Source organism: Rousettus aegyptiacus, unplaced genomic scaffold (genome assembly GCF_014176215.1).
Source record: "Rousettus aegyptiacus isolate mRouAeg1 unplaced genomic scaffold, mRouAeg1.p scaffold_m13_p_9, whole genome shotgun sequence".
In the NCBI taxonomy this organism is placed as follows: Eukaryota; Metazoa; Chordata; class Mammalia; order Chiroptera; family Pteropodidae; genus Rousettus; species Rousettus aegyptiacus.
The window spans coordinates 18,409,158-18,429,793 of NW_023416312.1; the positions used below are offsets into that span (position 1 = coordinate 18,409,158).

Consider the following 20,636-nt stretch of genomic DNA (forward strand, 5'->3'; position numbering starts at 1 on the left):
GATGAACTCTTGGGAAAGGTATGTTACATCCGTTAATTCTATCTCATGCTATTGTTATCCTGAGAGAGTTAGTCCTGGCTTTTTATGTATGGGCATATATGCCATGGCAGTGAAGACATAAGTGTATTAGCATATCATGGTTGCTTGTGAAGTTCGTAGACAGAACCAATTACACATTTCTACTTTACTTAAGTCAAATATAAAGTTGTCTACTGCTTTTGGAAGAATAAGACAGATAAGTATAGAAAGAGGATAGAAATAAAGATAATTACTAAATCTAGTATAAGATCAAAACTATTATATAATTCATTGGGAGATGGTTTAAATCTCTCAGGCGATCTAGTAGTAAATATTTGTCCTCACAGATTGCTTTTTCTCTAACATAAACATGAAGCAAAGTTTATGACAAAATTATTTTTGATCATGATTTCAAAAGTATACTTGCCTTAGATATGCTTGTGTGATTGAAACTGTGTGAATGAACAAGATTCTTATGTGAATTATATTTGTGACACAGTAAATTACACAGTTTTTAGGATTATAAAATATCTAGAAATTATATTAATAGAATATTTACCTTGAATTAATCTTTCCCAGCAATGGCTTTGTGTTTATGTGGAGATAAATAATGTTTGCTTATCTTTAGAGAGTAGGTGTGATAAATCACATTCCAGTAGAAATTTTTAGAATCGAAGCTTAAAAGAAGAGTTATTCTGAAAAAGTGATAGGGCTTATATTGAAATGGTACTTGGAAAGTGAAAAATCAGTTGGATTTACTACAAAGGTACATTTGGTTTCAAATGACACAAAATGATGAAGCTATATTTAATCACATGTTCTCTTAAAATATTCCTAGTGTAGCTTTGCAAAATAACAAGGAACTACTTTGCCGTCTCTCTATACCTTACAAATATTATATAAGTGTGTGTGTATGCCTTACTAATAAACATTTTAATTTATCATATTCATTTTTTATTGTTATATATGACTCTCTTTGTCTAATTTACCAGACAGATGATAATTTTCATTGCTTTTCCTCCTTTTTTTACAGTTTTCTTTAACAAATTTTTTTATTCAGAAAATTTCCTCTTTTTTAAAACTTAGCATATATTTAATTATCTGTACTAGTGACCAAAATACATTTATTATATTTAAGTAGTACACTAGTAATAACCATTAATGCTACAAAGAAAACACACATTCCTGCATTCAATGGATTCCCATTTTCTCACTCTAGAATGTCTTTCTCTTTGATGGTCCTTCCTTTAGAGTCTCTCAGTCAGTAGAGCTTTCTTCATAAAGGTTTCTTTGATTCATTCTTGCCCAGAGTACTGACCACACACAGCCCACTCAGTATTACTCCATTTAGCAATTATCTAATATCTCACAAATGTGTAGGTTCCAAGAGATCAGAAGATTCAGCCTTAACTAATTTTGTGACTTCTACAGGCCTAGAATTCTGAATGCCACATAGTGATGCAATAAATATATGTCAAATGACATATCTCACAGTTATGTCTACCCTTCAGTATCACTGAGTAGCTTAAACTGAATCAATTAGCTTTCTCTTAATTCTCATTGTCTTCAAAAGTGTATAAATATAATTTAGTCATGTACCTGAAGTTTTGACTAGAAAAAATCAGATAACATGAAAAATATATTTTTCAGGTTCTCTAAATAAAAAGTCAACACACACATATGTAAATTCTACCTCTAAATAGTTTTCTTCGGTCTTTATAAATATTTATGTATATTCTTGATGCCTAGGATGTGCCCAAATATAAAACTTTTACATTTGAAAGAATGGTGACTCTACTGATCTAATTTTAATAAGTTTAGAAAAAACACTTATAAAATAAATGAAATAAGTGGGAGTTGGGTTAGGGAGAGGATATTTGGGGAAAAAAACTATCAGTGTACTCATGTGCGTGATTATTTCACAGTTTTTAAAATATGGGCACTCATAAGGGTGAGGAAAAAAGGCTCTAAGGCCAAGCCAACAATATATTCACAGAAGATAAGATATCAAACTATGGTTTCTATATTAGCATGTGAGTTGTGGTAAATGATATTTGAAAATATCAATGTATAGACAGGTATCATCTATTTAGATTTGTAAAATGAGACTCACAGTGTTTATCTTTGTTATGTTTACATACCTTATTAAAAATAACTTATTGATTTAATTCAAAGATGCAGAGAACTATGTTACATTTATTATTTCAAAAAATCTTTTCAGAGTTCTGATTTGTCTATTGTATTTGTTTGAAAGCTTATATCTATTGCCTATTTCAAAATTCCAAATATAAGAAAATTTTAATGAGGCTAGGAGATACAGCAATTAAACCATACATATTCATCTGGTAAATTATGAATTCCTACCCTGAATATTTCAATTTATTTTTCATTGATTCTTCTTTATTTGTGTCATTATAATTTATTCTTTTTTATTTTTGTACCCTACTTAGTTTTTAAAAAGTTGAGATTTTAAAAAATGTTTCTTATGTTTATTTTTAAAGCTCTGTAATAACAATTTATTAATATTAATTCAGTAAGTAAATATAAATGAAGTATAATTAATTTAAATTCAGTAACTTTACTTCTTGACAATATTCTAAAGAGTACCTGGCAAAATTCTGCTATCAAATACTACAAACAATGAATGATACTCTAAAACCTTTTGTAACAGTAAAAGGAGAACTTTTTAGATCACATTTCCCAGTGGACTGTTTTGAATCTGTTATCAACACTTTTACAAAATGAGACAGACCCATGAGTAATTAATATATATTAAGAGTGTCAGGTATTGTGCTAGGAATTTTTACACATAGTAACTCTTTTAATCCTCACTATAACATGCAAAACAACAAATATCACCATTTTGCCACTCTTAAAGCCTTGAATACAGAGAGCATATTAGCTTTATGTTCCCATTATCTGGATTCGATTTATCAGGTTGGCACTAAACACAAGCGCGTGTGCGCGCGTGCACACACACACGCGCGCGCGTGATGGAAAGAAGAGGAAACTGACTTACAAAGCGTTTGGTTTGCCAAAATCCAGAATTATTAAATGAAAATCCAAGTCTTTCCATGAAATCTATATAAACCTCCTTATATTGCACTCTTCATGCTAGTTTTCAAGGTAAGAATATTTTACTCTGCATTCATACATAATTATATAGAACCGTGTTATCAACCATGAGTGAGTTCCATTTGCAAAATAAATATTATTAAGAATATGGATTGATGCCTGCAGCTAAGAGGATAAACTTATCATCTTAAATTATTTGACATGTGATCTAAGTGATAGGGGCCAAATAGACCCAAGGCAGTTATATCAGTTTTTCTTAAACTTGATAAAGACCAAGAAAGACAAAAAAATATATATTCATTTCATAACAATAAAAGTCCCTCATATCTTCTTCTAATCTGTGACACATACTAGCTACTTGATAGAAGATTGCTGTTATAATCCTCTGGTGATTGACGTCATTAAAGAAACTCACATTTTCAAAAAGAATCAAGGATACATTTGGTCAAATTAATAATTTGCCTTTACCAAATATTCTGCTGCTTCTTCCTTAATTAAAAGTTAGCATATGCCCCCCCCAGGTTTGCACAAAAATAAAATGACACTATGAGAAAACAATATAAACATTTAAATTACACAGTTGCATAGTTCATTTTGAAAATTCAACAAATTATATTACATCTTAAAAAGAGAAGTAACAAAATGTCCTTACCTTAGAAAATTGTGCATTTATCCATTTTGTGAATGTTTTCTTTTGAACATCTTCTCTTTCATCTACAATGGAAAATAAAAGATTAAAAGTTAAGAAGCAATTTTGAATATCATTTATATTTTATAATCAAAATAACTTTTAATTATTATACATTTTATTATTTTGTATATATATTACTCATTGATAAATGAAATTAATCATGAGTGATGTTGGTATTAGATACCCAAAATAAAATGAAATCTAAAAAATAATTGATATGGTCAATTTTATACTCATTCAAATATTATATAAGTGCATGACAGAAAAATAGTCTAATCTTAATAAATGAAATATTATTTATTCCCCTATAATGAGTAGATACTCTAGTATAATCAAAAAAACCTATTACATGTCATTTTTTTCCTGAAAAACAATTACTAAGCCTTTTCTCTTAACTCCCCCCCCCCCAATCCATGTAGAAATGATTTTTGCAATAGCTGCGTACTCTAACATGGGGCCCTGGTGTAGCCCCCTCCCATTATAGAAGTTTCCTGATAATCAGCACCATGGCTTTGTCCGGGCAAATTAACAGCTCAGCAAATATTTCATCAATAAATTTGTAAATGCTGTAGAGGAAGGGGACATTATAACTCCAAATTTTTAGTACCTCTTTTCATCAAAAAGTCGGGAAATTTCAGATTAAAATGAAAATGTTACATATAAATATTCAAGGGAAACATCCCCTAGGACTTATTGTATCAAGAGATTAGAGTGGAAAATTATTAAAACAGCTTCACAAAAGTCATACTTCTAAAAATTATCTCTTTTTTTCCTAAGCTGGAAATTAGTACTGAGACAGATGGACAGAAAAATCACCAATTTTGATTTATCAAAATGCTTTTTTTGAAGACTATCTTTGAATTACTGTAAATGTAATCATATTAGTCAATGTTCAATAAATGAGTGCATGTTAGAAAGAATGGAGAGATTTCACATTTTGTTTACAAGGGTCAAATGAACCTTATGGAAATGCTTGAACAAAATAACCTTATTTGCTCTCATATCGTTTTCTCAGGAGTAAATCTCCATTGCTTCTCTTGAAAACAAATGACATAAAGAATCGCTTTCTCATGACAAATGTATTCATGCACTAAGAATATCTGTTAATCTTTAAAGCACATTATTAATCTGTAAGTACTCTTAAGCAATATAAGAGATAACAGTGGGTAAATAATAAACCTAAAACTGTTTTCACAAATGATAAAATTTTACTTAGCATCACGAAATACTTTTTTTTACTTAATAATGTTACTCCTACAAGCTACCATGTATGTAGTAAAATATCAGCATTATCCATACAATATAGGACAAATCATAGCTACAATATAGAAATCTTTCTTTGTGGACAAGTATAAATACTAATAAAAATAATGATTATTTTCAAACCTAATAAAAATAAACAGAACATTTTAAATGGTCAAAATTGAACCATTTTCACTGACTTGCAGTAGAAAGGCTAGTCTGTACATCAATTTCTCAATGGTATGTATGTCTGTGTATACATATATGTACATATCTATATCTATAGATATAGATATAAATAATTATCACGAATTGTGCTACCGATCATGAATTGAGTTTCATTTGCAAAATAAATAAATGTTAATGACATTCTTTGCATTTCCACTTATTTTTTTCTATATGTGCATGCATATCCTATCTGTCAGACATGGGAGAGTAAATGAGTCATTTGAAAGCATTCATTTAGAGGTTTTTAAAATGTACCCTACCATCATCACCAAAAGCTGAGTAGGAGGACATTTGAAGAGATTTGTTCCAGATGCTTTTAAGTGAAAAGTGGGTAGTAAAGCAATATTTTTATTGTTTTCAATTATGTGTACAAAGAGCAATTTTTGGATAGGCCTTGAAGGCAGGAGGAAAACCTTGACATTATGTGCAAAATATTATGTATCTACTGTGTAAATAGCACTAAATATGAGCTTCATCATATAAACATTGTCACTAGATGTTCTCTCTAACCTCTTCTGCTTTTAATGCAAGAAAAATACACCTTGAATTGGTTACTTGCTAATGTTTTATTTTGGTATAGTAACAGTTATTTTCTCTAACACGATAAAATTAATATAACTACATTCATTATTGTAAAAATATAAAATTTAATAGTGCTTATTGTTCACGAAGCTGTTTTACATATGTCATCTTAATCCATATGTAATTTACCATTTTATAGATTAAAAGAATACAAGCTGAGAAGGAATAAAGCTAGTAGGTGACATAAGTGATATAGATTATTTGAGTCAAAGTCCATGGCTTTTCACATTGACCACGTTATATTATAATTGCATAGATAGTATGGAATGCCATAAGATTCAGAGTCACAAGCTGAACATATTAACACAAATACAAAATAACTATGAATCCAGAGACTCTATTTTGAACAACCCAGGGGTTTCCATGTATGTTGTAATCTATGAAAGTGACATCCTGGAATCTTACAAGGCACAACCTGCATGCCTGCATGGATTTATCTAGAATTGAAAATTGAACCTTCCTTATGATGCTGGATGATTCGTTTGTTAATATTTTAAATTATAATGCTCCTTATATTTAGTAATTGATAATTTGTGCTTCAGTTTTGCCATATATGAACATTATGGACATATTTTAACATTAAAAAATCACCAAAAATTTTTGTTTGTACATTATAATCCTCATAAACATATTTTTCATAGCCATGATAATATTCTGCCTTTTTTCTGTTTATTTTACCAGAAATGTCAATATGGACTGCCTTTTCCTTTTGTTTGCTATTGGGATTTTACTATAATGAATATCTTCATGCATCCCCTTTTGGCTTGTGGTATATAATTGCCTTGGGATAAATTATTGAGTCAACGTATGGAAAGTTTTATGGCATTTACTAAATATTGTCATATTGCTCTCCCAATAGTCATACCAATTTTTAGTGGTACAAGAATGAAATTATGCTGTTGATAAAAGTTTTTGTTGTTTTTGTTTTTAAAGTGATTGATGCTTTATTAGATATAAGAGATAGTTGGCACTTGTTTTAATTTGAATCCGTTTGATTACTAATGAAGTAGAACACATTTCATACATTTATTTGTTCTGCATCTTTCTATTTTCTTCAAAATAATTGTTTATGTCCTCTGCTCATGTATTTACTGAGTATTTGACATTTCAAAATTAATGTAATGAGATCATAAATCAGTAGTTCTTAAATATTTCAAGTTGTGGACTCCATTTGATTATTTGATAGAATAATGATCTTTCTCCACAGGAAAAAATGCCTAAAATGCCAATACAGACATATTTACATATAGTTTCATGGGGTTCATTGATCTCCCTTCAGAAGACTCTTATTACCATAAAATCTAAGTTAAGAATCACTATTATAAATTAAGCTACTTACTCTTGGCCAATGAATGAATATATGTTCCCAAGTGGTCATATTCCTTTTAATTTTCATTTCATTTTTATTGTGCTAGCATTTTTCTATTTTTATATATTGGAATCTATTCATTTCCATTGTTATTTCTCATATTACTTAAAAGTTGATTATTTTAAGCATGATCAATTATATATCCATAGTTAATCTAAAGTTGATATGCATAAACATATATAAATTATTATAGAATTTATAGAGACTATTTCAATCACTTAATATATGTTATTATACAGTCTATGGTAAGAGATATTAATGAGAAATCAGCAACAAAGAGAATGAGAAAAGAATAAACTGCAGTCTGTTTTACTAGGAAATAATTATCTATATACTCTTATTTAGTCATTTCAAGTAGCACATGTTCTGTTTCATTTTCTCTAGGTTTGGTTTATAACTGATTTTCTTTTGCTAATAAAAACATGCCTGGGTATATTAATGTGAAAGGCAAGGAAGAAAGTCTTTCAGAAAAATTTACTTGAAAATTATTCCCTGGAGATATCAAGGAGTAAAGAACTACTACTTCATAAATTGGAAAAAGTAACCAACATTTTATTTTATTCTCTCTACAAGGAAAACCCATATAAAACTAGTTTTCTACCATGACATAAAAAATGTATTTTATCCCTGAATTAACCATTTATGATAGTTATATTTTAGTCAACAAATCTGGCCCTTCACATATTCTAAGACTAATGCAATGAACTTTGTCCCTATTATTAACTTTTATTTTCCTGAGATCCTTGGTCTCCTATAAATGTCAGATAACTGTGATATTCATGATTCACCAGAGTGAGTTTACTGCACAAAAATGGTATTGGGCAAACTGAGAGAACATTAAATTGGGGGAACTGGGTTCCAGTTTCAGTGCAGAACTTATTAGAATTGTGGGCTTAAAATCACCAGGTCTCAGTCTCTTTATCTGTGAATAGAGGTGTTATTAAGATGCAATAAATCATTTACTCATGCAAAAATTTATAAAATAATTACTTATGTAATGCTAAGTGTGTGCTGTTCCTACACTAGTTACTGAGAAAATAAACGAAACTCAGTCTTTACCAAAGTTTGCAGCTTAGTAGAAAATAAATATATTACAGACAAATCTTAAATGTTTAATATAAGCAAGAATATATATGTTCAAAGGGTATTACACAGAAAAAGAGACATGTAGCCACACGAATGTTAGAAAAGACATATTTTTGAAGGTGATGGCTAGGCTGAGTCTAAAGGATGAGCGAAAATAAGAAAAGAAAAAGGTAAGGGAAAGATGAATCTTTTTGAGGAGATAGCAAGGAAAAGGCAGAGAAATAAGAAACCAAAAGGGCATGCTCTTCATTGTGTATAATTCAATTTTGTTGCATTCTAAAATGTGAAGAAGGGAGTAGCATGGGATGAAATGACAAAGGGATTTGGGAGTGAGACCACAGAGAGTCTGCATGTTATGACTACTTATATGCTATCAGATAAGGCAATGTGAATGAAAACATTTAAAAACTGAAAAACAAAATACAACAACCCAGCTATATGAACACCAAGAATTATCTTAATGACACAGGGCAGTTAATCATAATTGAGGCCAGAAAAACATTTTTAAAAATAATATTTCCTTGGGTGCTAGTTAATATTTTAATTGAAGATCCTCATCATTTAAGTGACCCAGAAAACATAAGTTTAGGAGTAATAGGAAATATTAAAGTTGTTAACAGAAATATACATAGTAAAGAAATACAAAGGGTTATGAGTTTATTTCACTTAAAGAGAGGACCATTAAGTAATATGAAGAGCTATTGGTGTCAGTTTATTCTCTGCTTCCACCAAAAATAAGAAGAAAGGAAATGAGAAATACAGAACATTAATAGTAAACATTAGATGAGGATATGTGATACTCTGGAACATTACAAAGAAGGGCCCAAAACTCAGGACTTATTTAGAAAATGGATATACTATGTTATTAATGCTACAAAATGGCAATGCAAAGTGGAGAAGAGTAAAGAGAAAAATGGCATGAAAAATACTTTCCATTAAATCCGAGTAATAGCTTTTGATCATAGGATTATAGAATGCTAGGGCTGAAGGTGACATTCATGGTCATTTTATAATGAGGAGGTCTAAAATAATTAAATTACTGGACAAAAAAGAGAAAAACAGTATCAAAGAGTATTCCTTATTTCCCACTCACTCTGCAATCAGTGTAACAGTTTTCACTGCTCATTTTCCTACCAAAATTTTTCGTAATAACATCACCTGTATCCTTTCTAATTTTCAAGATAGTGACTATCTGGATTATAACTGTATTCCTAGCACTTAGCATAGAATGTGTTACATAGTAGTGCTCAATAAAGGTGCTTTAAGTTAAGGAAGACCAAATTTACATTTCAGAAAGATCTTTTCTCATTTTTCTTCTGTGAAGATATTAATTCCATTAAGCTGTGACAGACAGAATAATGGTCCTCCAAAGATGTACATGTCCTAATCCCAAGAATCTGTAAATAAGTTTTGTTAAAACTTATTTGTTTTAAAATAAGTTGAAATGTTTTAAAACCCTTTGTTATGGCAAAAAGAATGAAGGTTGCAGATGGAGTTAGATTTGCTAATCAGCTGATTATAGGGAGATTATCATGGGTTATTTGGGTACATCCAGTGTATTCAAAAGGGTCCTTAAAGGAGGAGGAGGTCAACATAAGAGGGAGAATCAGAGAGACAGCAGCATGAGTACTTGGCCCAATGTTGCTGGTTTTAAAGACAGAGGAAGAGGATTATGAGTCAAAGAATGTGGGCAGCCTCTAGAAAATGGAAAAGACACTGAAATGGATTCCTCCCTAAAGCCTCCAGCTCTTCTGGCCCCTTAATTTTAGCCCAATGGGGCCGATTTTGGGCTTCTGTCCCAAAGAACTATTAGATGATAAAATTGTGTCATTTTAAGGTGCTACATTTATGGTAATTTTTATAGCATGAATAAGAAACTAATAAATAACCCTTTTTCTTTAAGACTACTAAGAGACAAATACATACTAATACTTACTAGGTGGTAGAAATACAGCTATGTAAACGGTAAAGTTCCTACCCTTATAGCATAGTGAGAGAAACTTACACAAAGAAAGAATATATAGAACTACAGATAACTGACAAAAAAAATACAGGGTTTTGTCATTAGCATATAGGAAGGAAACTAATTTGAAAAATCCAGTGCTACCTTGATGACATGACAGCTCAGCTGAGTATTGAGTTAATTTAAGAGTATAGAAGCAGACAAGGTAGAAAAGAAGTCCAGACAATGAAAGGTGCAACTATCAAGATGTGAGAGAAAGAGCGTGTTCCTTTCATGGAACTAGAGAAGGAGGAGAAAGACAAAAGTAGCAGAGGTGACTCTAGAAAAAAGAGAAATAATCATCGGCCAAATTAGGAAGAGCCTTAAACTTTAGTCAGAAGGCAATTAGAAACCAAAGCAGAATTTTAAGTAGGGGAGTGGCAATATAGCTTTGTATTGTAGAAATGAATTTCACAGTATGGAGAATATATTGTGAGAGGTAATACTGAAAACAAGACCAATTAGCTAGTTATAACTCTAATCCATGTGAGAAGTGATTATGGCATGAATGTATTGGCGAATTGCAGTGGGACTAGAGAGAAGTACTTGCAGGAAAGACATATTTAATGGGTATTACTGGTAAGAACTAGTTATTAATTAGATGTGGAGTCAGGGATTTGGGAAGAGGTACAGCCAATGATATTACCCAAATTGGAGTCTGAGAGCTCCCAGGAAGAAGAATGCCTGTGTCTATATATAATGAAGGTATAAAAAAAATTGGGAAATACTGAGTTTTAGGTGTTGTGAAACAAGAAGAAATGTGTAGTAGTCAGTTGGATATAGAGTACTAAAGCACAAGAGATAAATCTCTTAAATAACGATTAAAGAGATACAAGCCAACTAGCACGTAGTAAATGAAGCCCCTATAGTTAATGATAATACTAGAAAGTACACACACACTTTCTGATCTGAAATATCGCTGTCTCCTGGTTCTCCTTCCAACACAAAGGCAGGCTGTCTCCTAATTTGTTTCACTGATTTATTTGCCATTCACCCTAGAAATATTGGCATTCTCCCAGAGTCCTACATATTCTCCATCTATTTTTTTCTTGGTCTACTTTGTTTATTCTTCTTAAGCAAAGTGATTCCTTTCTCCACCCTAACCATCACATATATGGATACTGATGATACTTAAATCTAGATTTTTCATCTTGACCGATGTCCTGAGTTTCATACTGACAGAGTTGACTAGTTAATACCTCCACCTAGATGTCCTGAAGGTACCTTAACTATATCATTCATCTTCTCAAATAAATTTATGTACTCTACTCCTCATGTTGATTAATGGGATCATCATTCATCTGGTAACCAAATAAGTAACTTGAGTCATTATTCAAGTTTGAGAAATACTTGTCCTGAGGTTAAAGCCAGACATTTAGAATGGCATATCAGGGCCTTCACAATTTTACTCCAAATATTTTTCTAAACTTAATATCCATCATACCTGTTGGCACTTACACATACCTGTGACCCCTCTACATACATACCTACCAGGTATACCATAGACACACAAGCCAAATGTCTTCACAAATAAGCTACACACTTTCTTTAGTCCCTGGAATGTGACTTGAGGAATCTCACCTCACTCTTAAGATCAAGTTTAAATGTTGGATTTCCACAATCATCCTTCTGTCATTGGCACAACTCATTAATCAATTCTTCTGATATATACGCACATATGCATGCATATATACACATACATATATGTATGCATGCATATGTGTGTTTGTGTGTGTATATGTGTGTGTGTGTGTGTGTATATATATATATATATATATATATAAAATGATACAGTGTAAAAAATGCTACATTACTCTCTTCTATAATGCAGCTCACATAATACCTGTCACCCCCTATATGTGACCACACTTAGATGGGAAGACTATCATGTCTTTGTAACTCCTGACATCTAATATTGTGTATTCAAGCAGAACTAGGTACTTAATAAGAGTTGGTTGAATAAATCAAATGATTAATCAATACCACAATTAAATCTGATATCTAATGAGTCCCAGGCCAATGTTTTTTCCTCCACTTCACCATATTGCACAAACTTCCCTGTTAATTATAAACCTTCTATCTTAATTATCAATTCATTTCCAAAAAAAAAATCCATCAAGCACCCACTAGGTATTAAATCACTTTTCAATATCTTCTCCCCAAATTCGGCCTTGGGTCTGAAGTATTTATTTTCATTACTATATGGAATAAAAAATAGAGATAGAGAGTATTTCTTGCAAAAAAAAATCTGCCTTGATTCCTCTGAGTAAATTACATTCTGGAACATGATGAAATTGTTCTTTTTTTCATCTTTCATGAGTATCGTGGCTCCTAACACAATGTAAAGTGTTACAGTGACCTGTCTGACCCTTTACCTCCCCTGTAAATGTCACTTCTTTCTCATGTAGGTCAATTGCTTTTTATTATAGGGAGCTGATAGACCCAGAAACTAATTTGAACAGCTGTGTCGGCTCATACTGGACAAAAGTTCTCTCCCATTCCCTGCCATTTAATCATAAAATTTATGTTATATTAGCAAACTGCAGTTATGGCCAAAATCTAACATAATCACGCAATTGCATATTCATAAAAATAATCAATAACACCATATATATTGAAAACACAATGTAATAATGGTAAAAATATTTTTATGGTTATAGAAGTTACCATGAAATAGAGCATAATAATAATGAGGTAGAGGTATCATATTAAAATGGAGAAGAAATTAGAAGTCCAAGAATGTATGAAAAGGGACTTGGGGGCATGAGTTGAAAAACTTAGAGCCATGTGGTACATGGTGCAAATGATTCATTCTGTTCCCTTTAAACTCCATACAGACACCAACAATATGTATCAGAAACAGTATAGGTCAGTGGTTAAACACATTCACTCCAGCATCATATAGCCTGGGTTCAAACCCCAGCTCCACTTCTTACTAGTGCTATGACCTTAAGCAGTTACTTAACTTGTGTCTCATTGTATCCATCTGTGTCATTGAACTAAAAATGGTGTTACGGAATTGTGAAGACTAAATGTGACAGACTTTTATTACATATTAATACTGAAAAACTTCAAGAAAAAATATATAGAGAAAACTTATAAACATTTATTCCTGGATATACCACTACTTCCTGTGAGACATCTATATAATTTGAATTATCTTGTAAAATAGACACAATTTCTAGATGGCAGTCATATTAACAATTAGTGATTTCTTTTTAGTATTTATAGATGTGCAGCAATTAGAGTCATCTTGATTTGAAAGATAAAAGAAAAATATGAAATGGTATTAGTATAAATTATATCTCCTCATGCCAAGAAGAATGGAAACTATGTTTAGTAATAATGAAAATAATATTTCTGTGGCGCATTATAATTTACAAAGTGATTTAAAATATCTTATCTCTTTTAAATATAAATATGCGGGTGTAGACTTGTTATGGGTAAAAATAAATTACTATTAATTAGTATGCAGACTTGAAACATACTTTAGTAGTGTGTCATGAAAAAGATCACTTATTTTAGTTAAAAATAATAATCATGGACTAATTATGGCAGAATAAACCAAAATGAGATCAGGGCCTCTGATATAATTTGGAGGTGAAATTAAACACTTGGATACTGTGGCAGAACTGTTAACTAGATACCTGTTTTCATATCTTGGCCTAGACAATTTTATTTTTGAAATATTCAATTTCTCTACTAAAAATATAAAAAATGCATTATTCTGTGCTATATATTTACCTAATTTAACGGATTGTAAGGAAATTCTTTTCAAATAAAAAAGGAAAGCAATCAGCCAAAGTGCACAACAGCCTTTTCCAAATGTCTGTGTCAATGAGATGCTTTATAAACAGACAATGGCTAAAACATAGAGAGAGTTCTTTTTAGAGTGTGTTTTACAGGGATATTTAAATCATGAGATATATTTGCTAAACTTGCACTATGAAGTAAAGGTTTAAAAAAAAACGGTACAGTAGATACAGCTAATGCCTCATGCTTTATTTCCTTGGCCCAACCTGCATATACCTGTAACTATAAACAGATTCTGTGGCTGCTAAAGACGTCTATATCTTTCTGCTTCTTTGTATTAGGGCTTTTTCTAGTTCTAGGAGAATTTGGTAAGCCTATCTGTGGGGCAGCCAAGAAGTGACAGATTTAGTTCCCACATGTGCATTCCTCAGTAAATGAGGGACAGCTATCTATGGATAAAAAGCTCAGTGGAACAATTGCTGCGCATGTTCTCCAAGGGTCCCCAAGGGTTACGTGAGGTATTGATCTCAGAATGGCCCACATAGCACCTTCATATTTTGTTCTCCCTTTTCTACTCATTTTCCCCATCCCTCCCTTACACCACTGAGGATCACTTCCCAAATGAACTACCTCCACCAGTACTTATTTGAGTTAGCTTTTTGAGTAATTCAAACTAACCCACATAGGTACTGGACCTAAGTTACTTGACTTGATCTTGCACTAACTAGCCTTAGTCATCTCTTAATTAACACCAAGCCTCAGTTTTCTAGTCTGTAAAATTGAAATAATTATAGTAGCAAATTCCTAGTTTTGTTTTGATGAGGTATCCTATAAAGCATCAAGTGTAGTCTTCAGCAAGGACTTAGTACAAAATAAGAGTCACTACAGATAATTATTATTCCTAACTATACAGTTAATTGCATTAATAATTTGTGGGCAGGTTAGTAGAATGCATCATCGACTCATGATTTGATTGACCTTCTCTCTCCCTGCTTGTCCTGGATCACCCTAGGTGGATTATACTTCCTACCTCATTGATATGGGCTTCATCGTGTGACTTGCCTTGACCAATGAAATACGAGCAGACATGACAGTGTATCAATTCTGAGCTAGTACTTAAGAATTGTGATGTGTTTTCACTCTTCTTGGCTCTTCCTCCCTTTGCCAGTAGATCATGGCTCAAACAGACTATGGTCCCCAAAGGAGAGATACATATGTGGAACTGACCTGAACCCTATACAAAGATTGAAGCAAACATTGTTTGTTGTTCTAAATCACAAAGATTTGATTTTTTACAGAGCATGATCCTAGAATAAAGCTGACTAATATACTAAGTAAACAGTAAATGTGTCCTATAGAATAAAATAATAGTAGACTATGTATACCATCTTCATTTTACATAGATGGATTTGTATTCGATTGTTTAAATTTCAACTTAATAGAAATTGATGTATAGGCTTTAAATCAAGCATTAAAAACTCTCTGAAAGTCTTCCATCTAGAACATATTATCTTTTCTGCATTGGTATTTCTCCTTACCACACCATTTACAATTTAAACATTAAAGCAAGTATGTTTTTCTTACACCCTCAGGGGAGATTATGTTCTAAGGAAACTTGGTGAGTTATTGTAACAGCAATAGTTATCTCTGAGACTACTCGTTTATACCTTGTGCCAAATACAGAAAGCACAACAGAAATAAAGTTTAAGAGTAATCATTCATTCCCTCTTCACCAAATTAGGAAGTCTTAAACCACTGTTTGTGGAAGATTGAGCCAAAAAGTATAAATAGAAAAAAAGGCCAAATATTTTCCAGCATAAACAGGGGAAATTTTTCAGTCAGCGAAAGAACGTTAGAATCTGTCTACTAGGATAGATTTTGGAAAATGATTACTGATAATATAAAAAGAAGTCCTGGGAGCTAATCAAAGGAGGAAACAGTTTTGAGAGTGTATCAGGTGCCAATGCTAATAGATGATCAAAGTGGCAGAGCAGAGAGTACAGAGTCCCACAATCAATTTTTATTCAGCTTGAGGTTGATAATACTGATGAGAAGTGGTTACTGACAGCTTCTTTCAAGATTCCTAATGAAAGATTGCTCCTTTTTCAAATTTATCTTGCTATTGGATAAAAAAAGTATTTACTTCTTTTCTAAGATATGTGACAGGACTACACTGAGAACACTTGCCTCAGTGCTCAATGGCAATTGTTAAGTTCCATCTACATGTGAGTGACATAACTTAAACTGATGTGAATTTAAGTTAGCAAAAAGTCCCCAAACTAACATCTTTGTTTGCACTTTGGTACAATTACATTAAATTTGTAGAGGAAAATATAAACTAGAATTATAAAAGACTTAGAAATTGAAGTGAAAAGCTGATTTCTTACGAATGACATAACATTGAACAAACAGTAGATGAGTTTGTTTTAAAGAAATTGACTGAGTCAAAAAAGAGCTTAACTATAGTTTTCTTTATCTTATATTTACAAATACTAAATTCTAGTAATTATGAAAGACTCAAATGAAATTGGCAAATGGCTTTCCCCTATGACCAATGTATGAATTTTGAACAGTTTTATATCTCTGTGTGTATGACTTTCTATTCTCAGATTTAGATTTATATGAATTGTAGCACACTGCAAACATTACTTTTTGATTATAAAACATTAAATTCTTATAAAGTAAAATCTCCAAAATTTCCAAAGTTTGTAAATTAACAATGTTAGAATTTTTCAATTTTAAGATTACTTTTATTATGCCAAATTTTATTAAACAGATTATAAAGGTCTGGCTTTTCTGAGTTAGAATAATCTAGTGATTTTAGCTGTGAACCAAACTGCCTCAGTGGAATGGTAGCTCTGCTACTTAGTAGGAGTGTACCTCAGTTTCTGTGTCCTAAATAGTGATAATATTGCCGATGCAGCATTGTTGTGAGCTTTGGGTTAATGTTCCCACTTGAACCCTAGCTCTAATACTAACCAGCTCTGTGGACGTGTCAGTTAATCATTGAATTATCTGGGATCCAATTTGTTCAACTTAAAAAAAAAAAAGGTTTTCATTTGTTTGTTTTGTTTTGTTAATGAGACTTTGGAAAAGATAATCTCTTTTTCTCCAGACCTACAATTCTATCATCTGATTCTTTAAGCTAGTGTTTTTCTCAGGGAGCAACATAGATAGCATCCTTATTCAGCACCCCTGCCCTAGATCCAAATAGCCTAGATACGAAGTTCAGCCCTGCTCCTTCTTAGCTGAATTTCCTTGAGTTATTTATGTAACTTCTCTCTCTAGTTTCCTCATCTGTAAAATATCTATAAAAATAATATATATCTCATATTCTGTTGTAAGGATTAAATGAGTCATTAACTTTAAAGAACATAAAAATTATCTGGCCCAAAATAAGTAAACGTTATTTTTATCCTGACATCCAAAAACTTTTAATGTAACTGTGGGATGAATTCTTAAAATTGTGAGCGAAATTTTATGAGTGCATACAAATGAGAGTCTGCAGTCTTTAGTAGATTCCCATGGTTTGAAGAATCTTGGATAAAACATAACGATAGTCCTCCAGTTCTTATTCCTATTAATAATCCATATTTTATTTTTTAAGAACACAGGCATTAATAGCAATAGGCCTACTTGTATTATTTTTCCTCAAATGTGGCTTTTTCAATGCTTATTTAAGGAACGTTCTGCTCTTGTTTTCTCTCCCTAATATATCATTCTTTTTATGGATCTATGAATAGTCACTGGGTTGAAAAGAAGTGTAGTTATACAGTCTTTTGCTACACTCCTTAACCAGCCTAAGAGATAGTGGGATTTCTTTGTATTCCTTTAGATAATTACTCTTCAATCATCTAGGTTTAGGCACTTACTCTTTTTTAGTTTCTCACACCTAAGTATACATAGATGCAGTTTTCTTAAAACCCATTTTGTTTCAAAGTCCTTTCTGAAAAGAGTACAGCTTCTTTGTGGTATTTCATAATGCTGAGTATTGACATAATGCAGTACAGCAATTGAGACAGCAAAATCTGTTAACTGTTTCAGACATTTATGCCTTAACTTGCCGTATATCTTTATTGCACACTTTCCTTTAGTTAAAACAGCTCATATCAATGAAGGAATCATTTTACTGATCACTTTCACAGCATATAAAAAGGAACCATAACATACAAGGAACAAATCACTCCTCACTGCATAGATACAGTGAATTCACAGCTTTAAAACTGATACTTTCAAAGTACAGTATGGAACTGTCTGAAAATAAACTCTTATCAGATATCAGTAGAAAGAAATTGTAATGGCTAAAAGGAAGACAGTATCGGCTGGTAAAGTAATACAAAAAGAGAATGGGTGTCTCTTAATTTAAACACTAAATTTGTACAGATATTCATAAATTGGGAAATAAAATTTCAAGATCAAAAAATGTCTTCAAAGATAAAAAGTGGTCTGAACGAAGCAGTTTCATTGTCTGAGTAACTTAACTGGGGAGTCAAAGTTAAAAAAAAAAAAGGTTAGAATATTATGATATTTTATGATAAAGTTGGAGAGAGAGAGAGAGAAGGATGGGGGAGGAAGAAAGGGAGAGGCACACATTACTGACTCTGGTATTTAACACAATATCAAAGTCAAATTTATAAACTAAATTTATGTTTATTATCCAAATTTTAGAAACTAGAGGAAAAAAAGGTATTAAGAGCTCTATGACTGAAGTTTTGATATATTTCTTTTGCATTTTTCCTCGAGTGATCATAATTACATTGCACAAATAATTGTATATTTTTTATTTATTAATGAAATTTATTTTTTTTCTTTAGATTCAAACTCACTATTATGCCATTTGAAGAAATTTCCAGATTACAGGGTATTAAAACTAAATATTCAACCTTCGTTAACATTGTACTGCATTTATAAATAAGTTTTAACTTATTTGAAGGAAAGTGGTTAAATACAGAACTGAGACAGTGTCTACTATTTCACTGCTTATAAGAACAGTATTTATTTTCCCTTTCTTTCCTTTTCATCAATTATGATTACATTTATTTTTTAAATCGCTTTATTGAGGTATGGAGGTATGATTTACACACAAAAGCTGTACATGTTTACTGTAGATAACTTTATGAGTTTAGAGGTAAGTATAAACCTGTGAAATTATCACCACAATCTATGTCATAAGGAGGATATACTGCTATCCTCGTTTAAAATTATAAGCAGGGTTTTCCAATGTTGTTAAAATGCCATTTAAATAGCTAAATGTATCATATAACCCCATGAAAACTACCATTCTGGCTTTTTTGGAAACCTTGAAAAATGGTTTCTCAAATGTTGCTATTAAAATAATGCTGTAATTAATACCAATATGGACAAATCCTCTATCTGAATGTGGGGTTATTACCTTAGCAAACATTCTCAAAAATTAGGTTAATGGATCTAGGTGAATAATCATTTCTGTAATTCTTGGTACATATTTTCAAGTTACTTCTCAAAAATACTGTATAAAATCCCATTCCCTCCAGTGAGGGATGAAAAGGTCTACAATGCTACATCGTAGACTATATTGAATATTTTAAATACGAATTTAATTCATAGACATATGTCTATATTTCTATCTACTTATACATAGAAAGATACCATAAGAATTGAGACTTGGTACCTGAGTTGAATCAGGCTCTCCCTGAATACTTTGACTGAAATATAAGTATAAGGGGATATTGCCGATCATGTTTTGCCATGGGAGGAATAGAGGAAGCCAGTCTGCAATAAAAGAGATGGCACAGAGAGAAGGCAGTGTAACAGAGAATCCTGAAAGCTTTCGATTGTCTGCTTCCAGCATTTTTTGAAGCACAAGTGCAGTCTCTCCTTGCCTTCCTCAAGAAAACTTTTAATCCTTAGAATAAATTTATCCTTTAGAATCACACCCACACTTGATAAAGCTAGTTCAAATTTGGTATGTGTTACTTATAATCAAGTGTCCTAATTAATATAACACTCAAGTAATAAAGTTTGCTGCTGAACAGAGAAATCAGTTCTGTTTCATTTAATTTTTCCATCTCACATTTAGATGGGAAGATGATCTCCTTACTCTTGTAAGGTTCTGATGTTCTATCTGCACACTTAAGAGAAAAAGATAAAACTCAACCTGAAACTACACAGGAAAACAAAACAAAACCGATGTCATTTCTAGCACTTAATTGGTATTTATCTGCCATAAACACATGAGGCTGTTTTGGTTTGTTCAGATATCCTTGTCTGCATAGGGCCATTTAAACCCAAATTGGAATTGTCTCTGGGTTGCTATCAGTGATAAAAAGAACTTTCAATTCATGCCAATTATAAGAATTCACAAACACAGATAGAGGTGACCAAGGAATCCAACCAGAACATTCTGTTTAGTTTCATTAGACTCAGACTTAATGAGAAAAATAAAATCATTAGCAATGAAAAACTTGTAAGTCTTGTTGAGTTTCTTGCTTAAATTTAAATAATACTGGTTGTTTCTTTAATGGGAACTGTGGTAAATAATAAAATGAATTATAAATTCAGTAAGGTATAGATGAAAATAAAACATGAAAAAGAGCACAGGTATTTTAAAA

At 31.6% G+C, this 20,636-nt stretch overlaps 1 protein-coding gene across 7 annotated transcripts in view; it reads right to left on the reverse strand.

The window, feature by feature from the left end:
• The window catches only part of DMD (dystrophin), a 2,254,165-nt gene that overhangs the window by 1,719,443 nt on the left and 514,086 nt on the right, over window positions 1–20,636 (reverse strand). For all 7 annotated transcript variants that reach the window (XM_036227209.1, XM_036227208.1, XM_036227211.1 and 4 more), the window contains exon 2: window positions 3,746–3,807. In XM_036227209.1, the coding sequence (XP_036083102.1) occupies window positions 3,746–3,807 (62 nt within the window). The remainder of the gene's footprint in view (window positions 1–3,745; window positions 3,808–20,636) is intronic.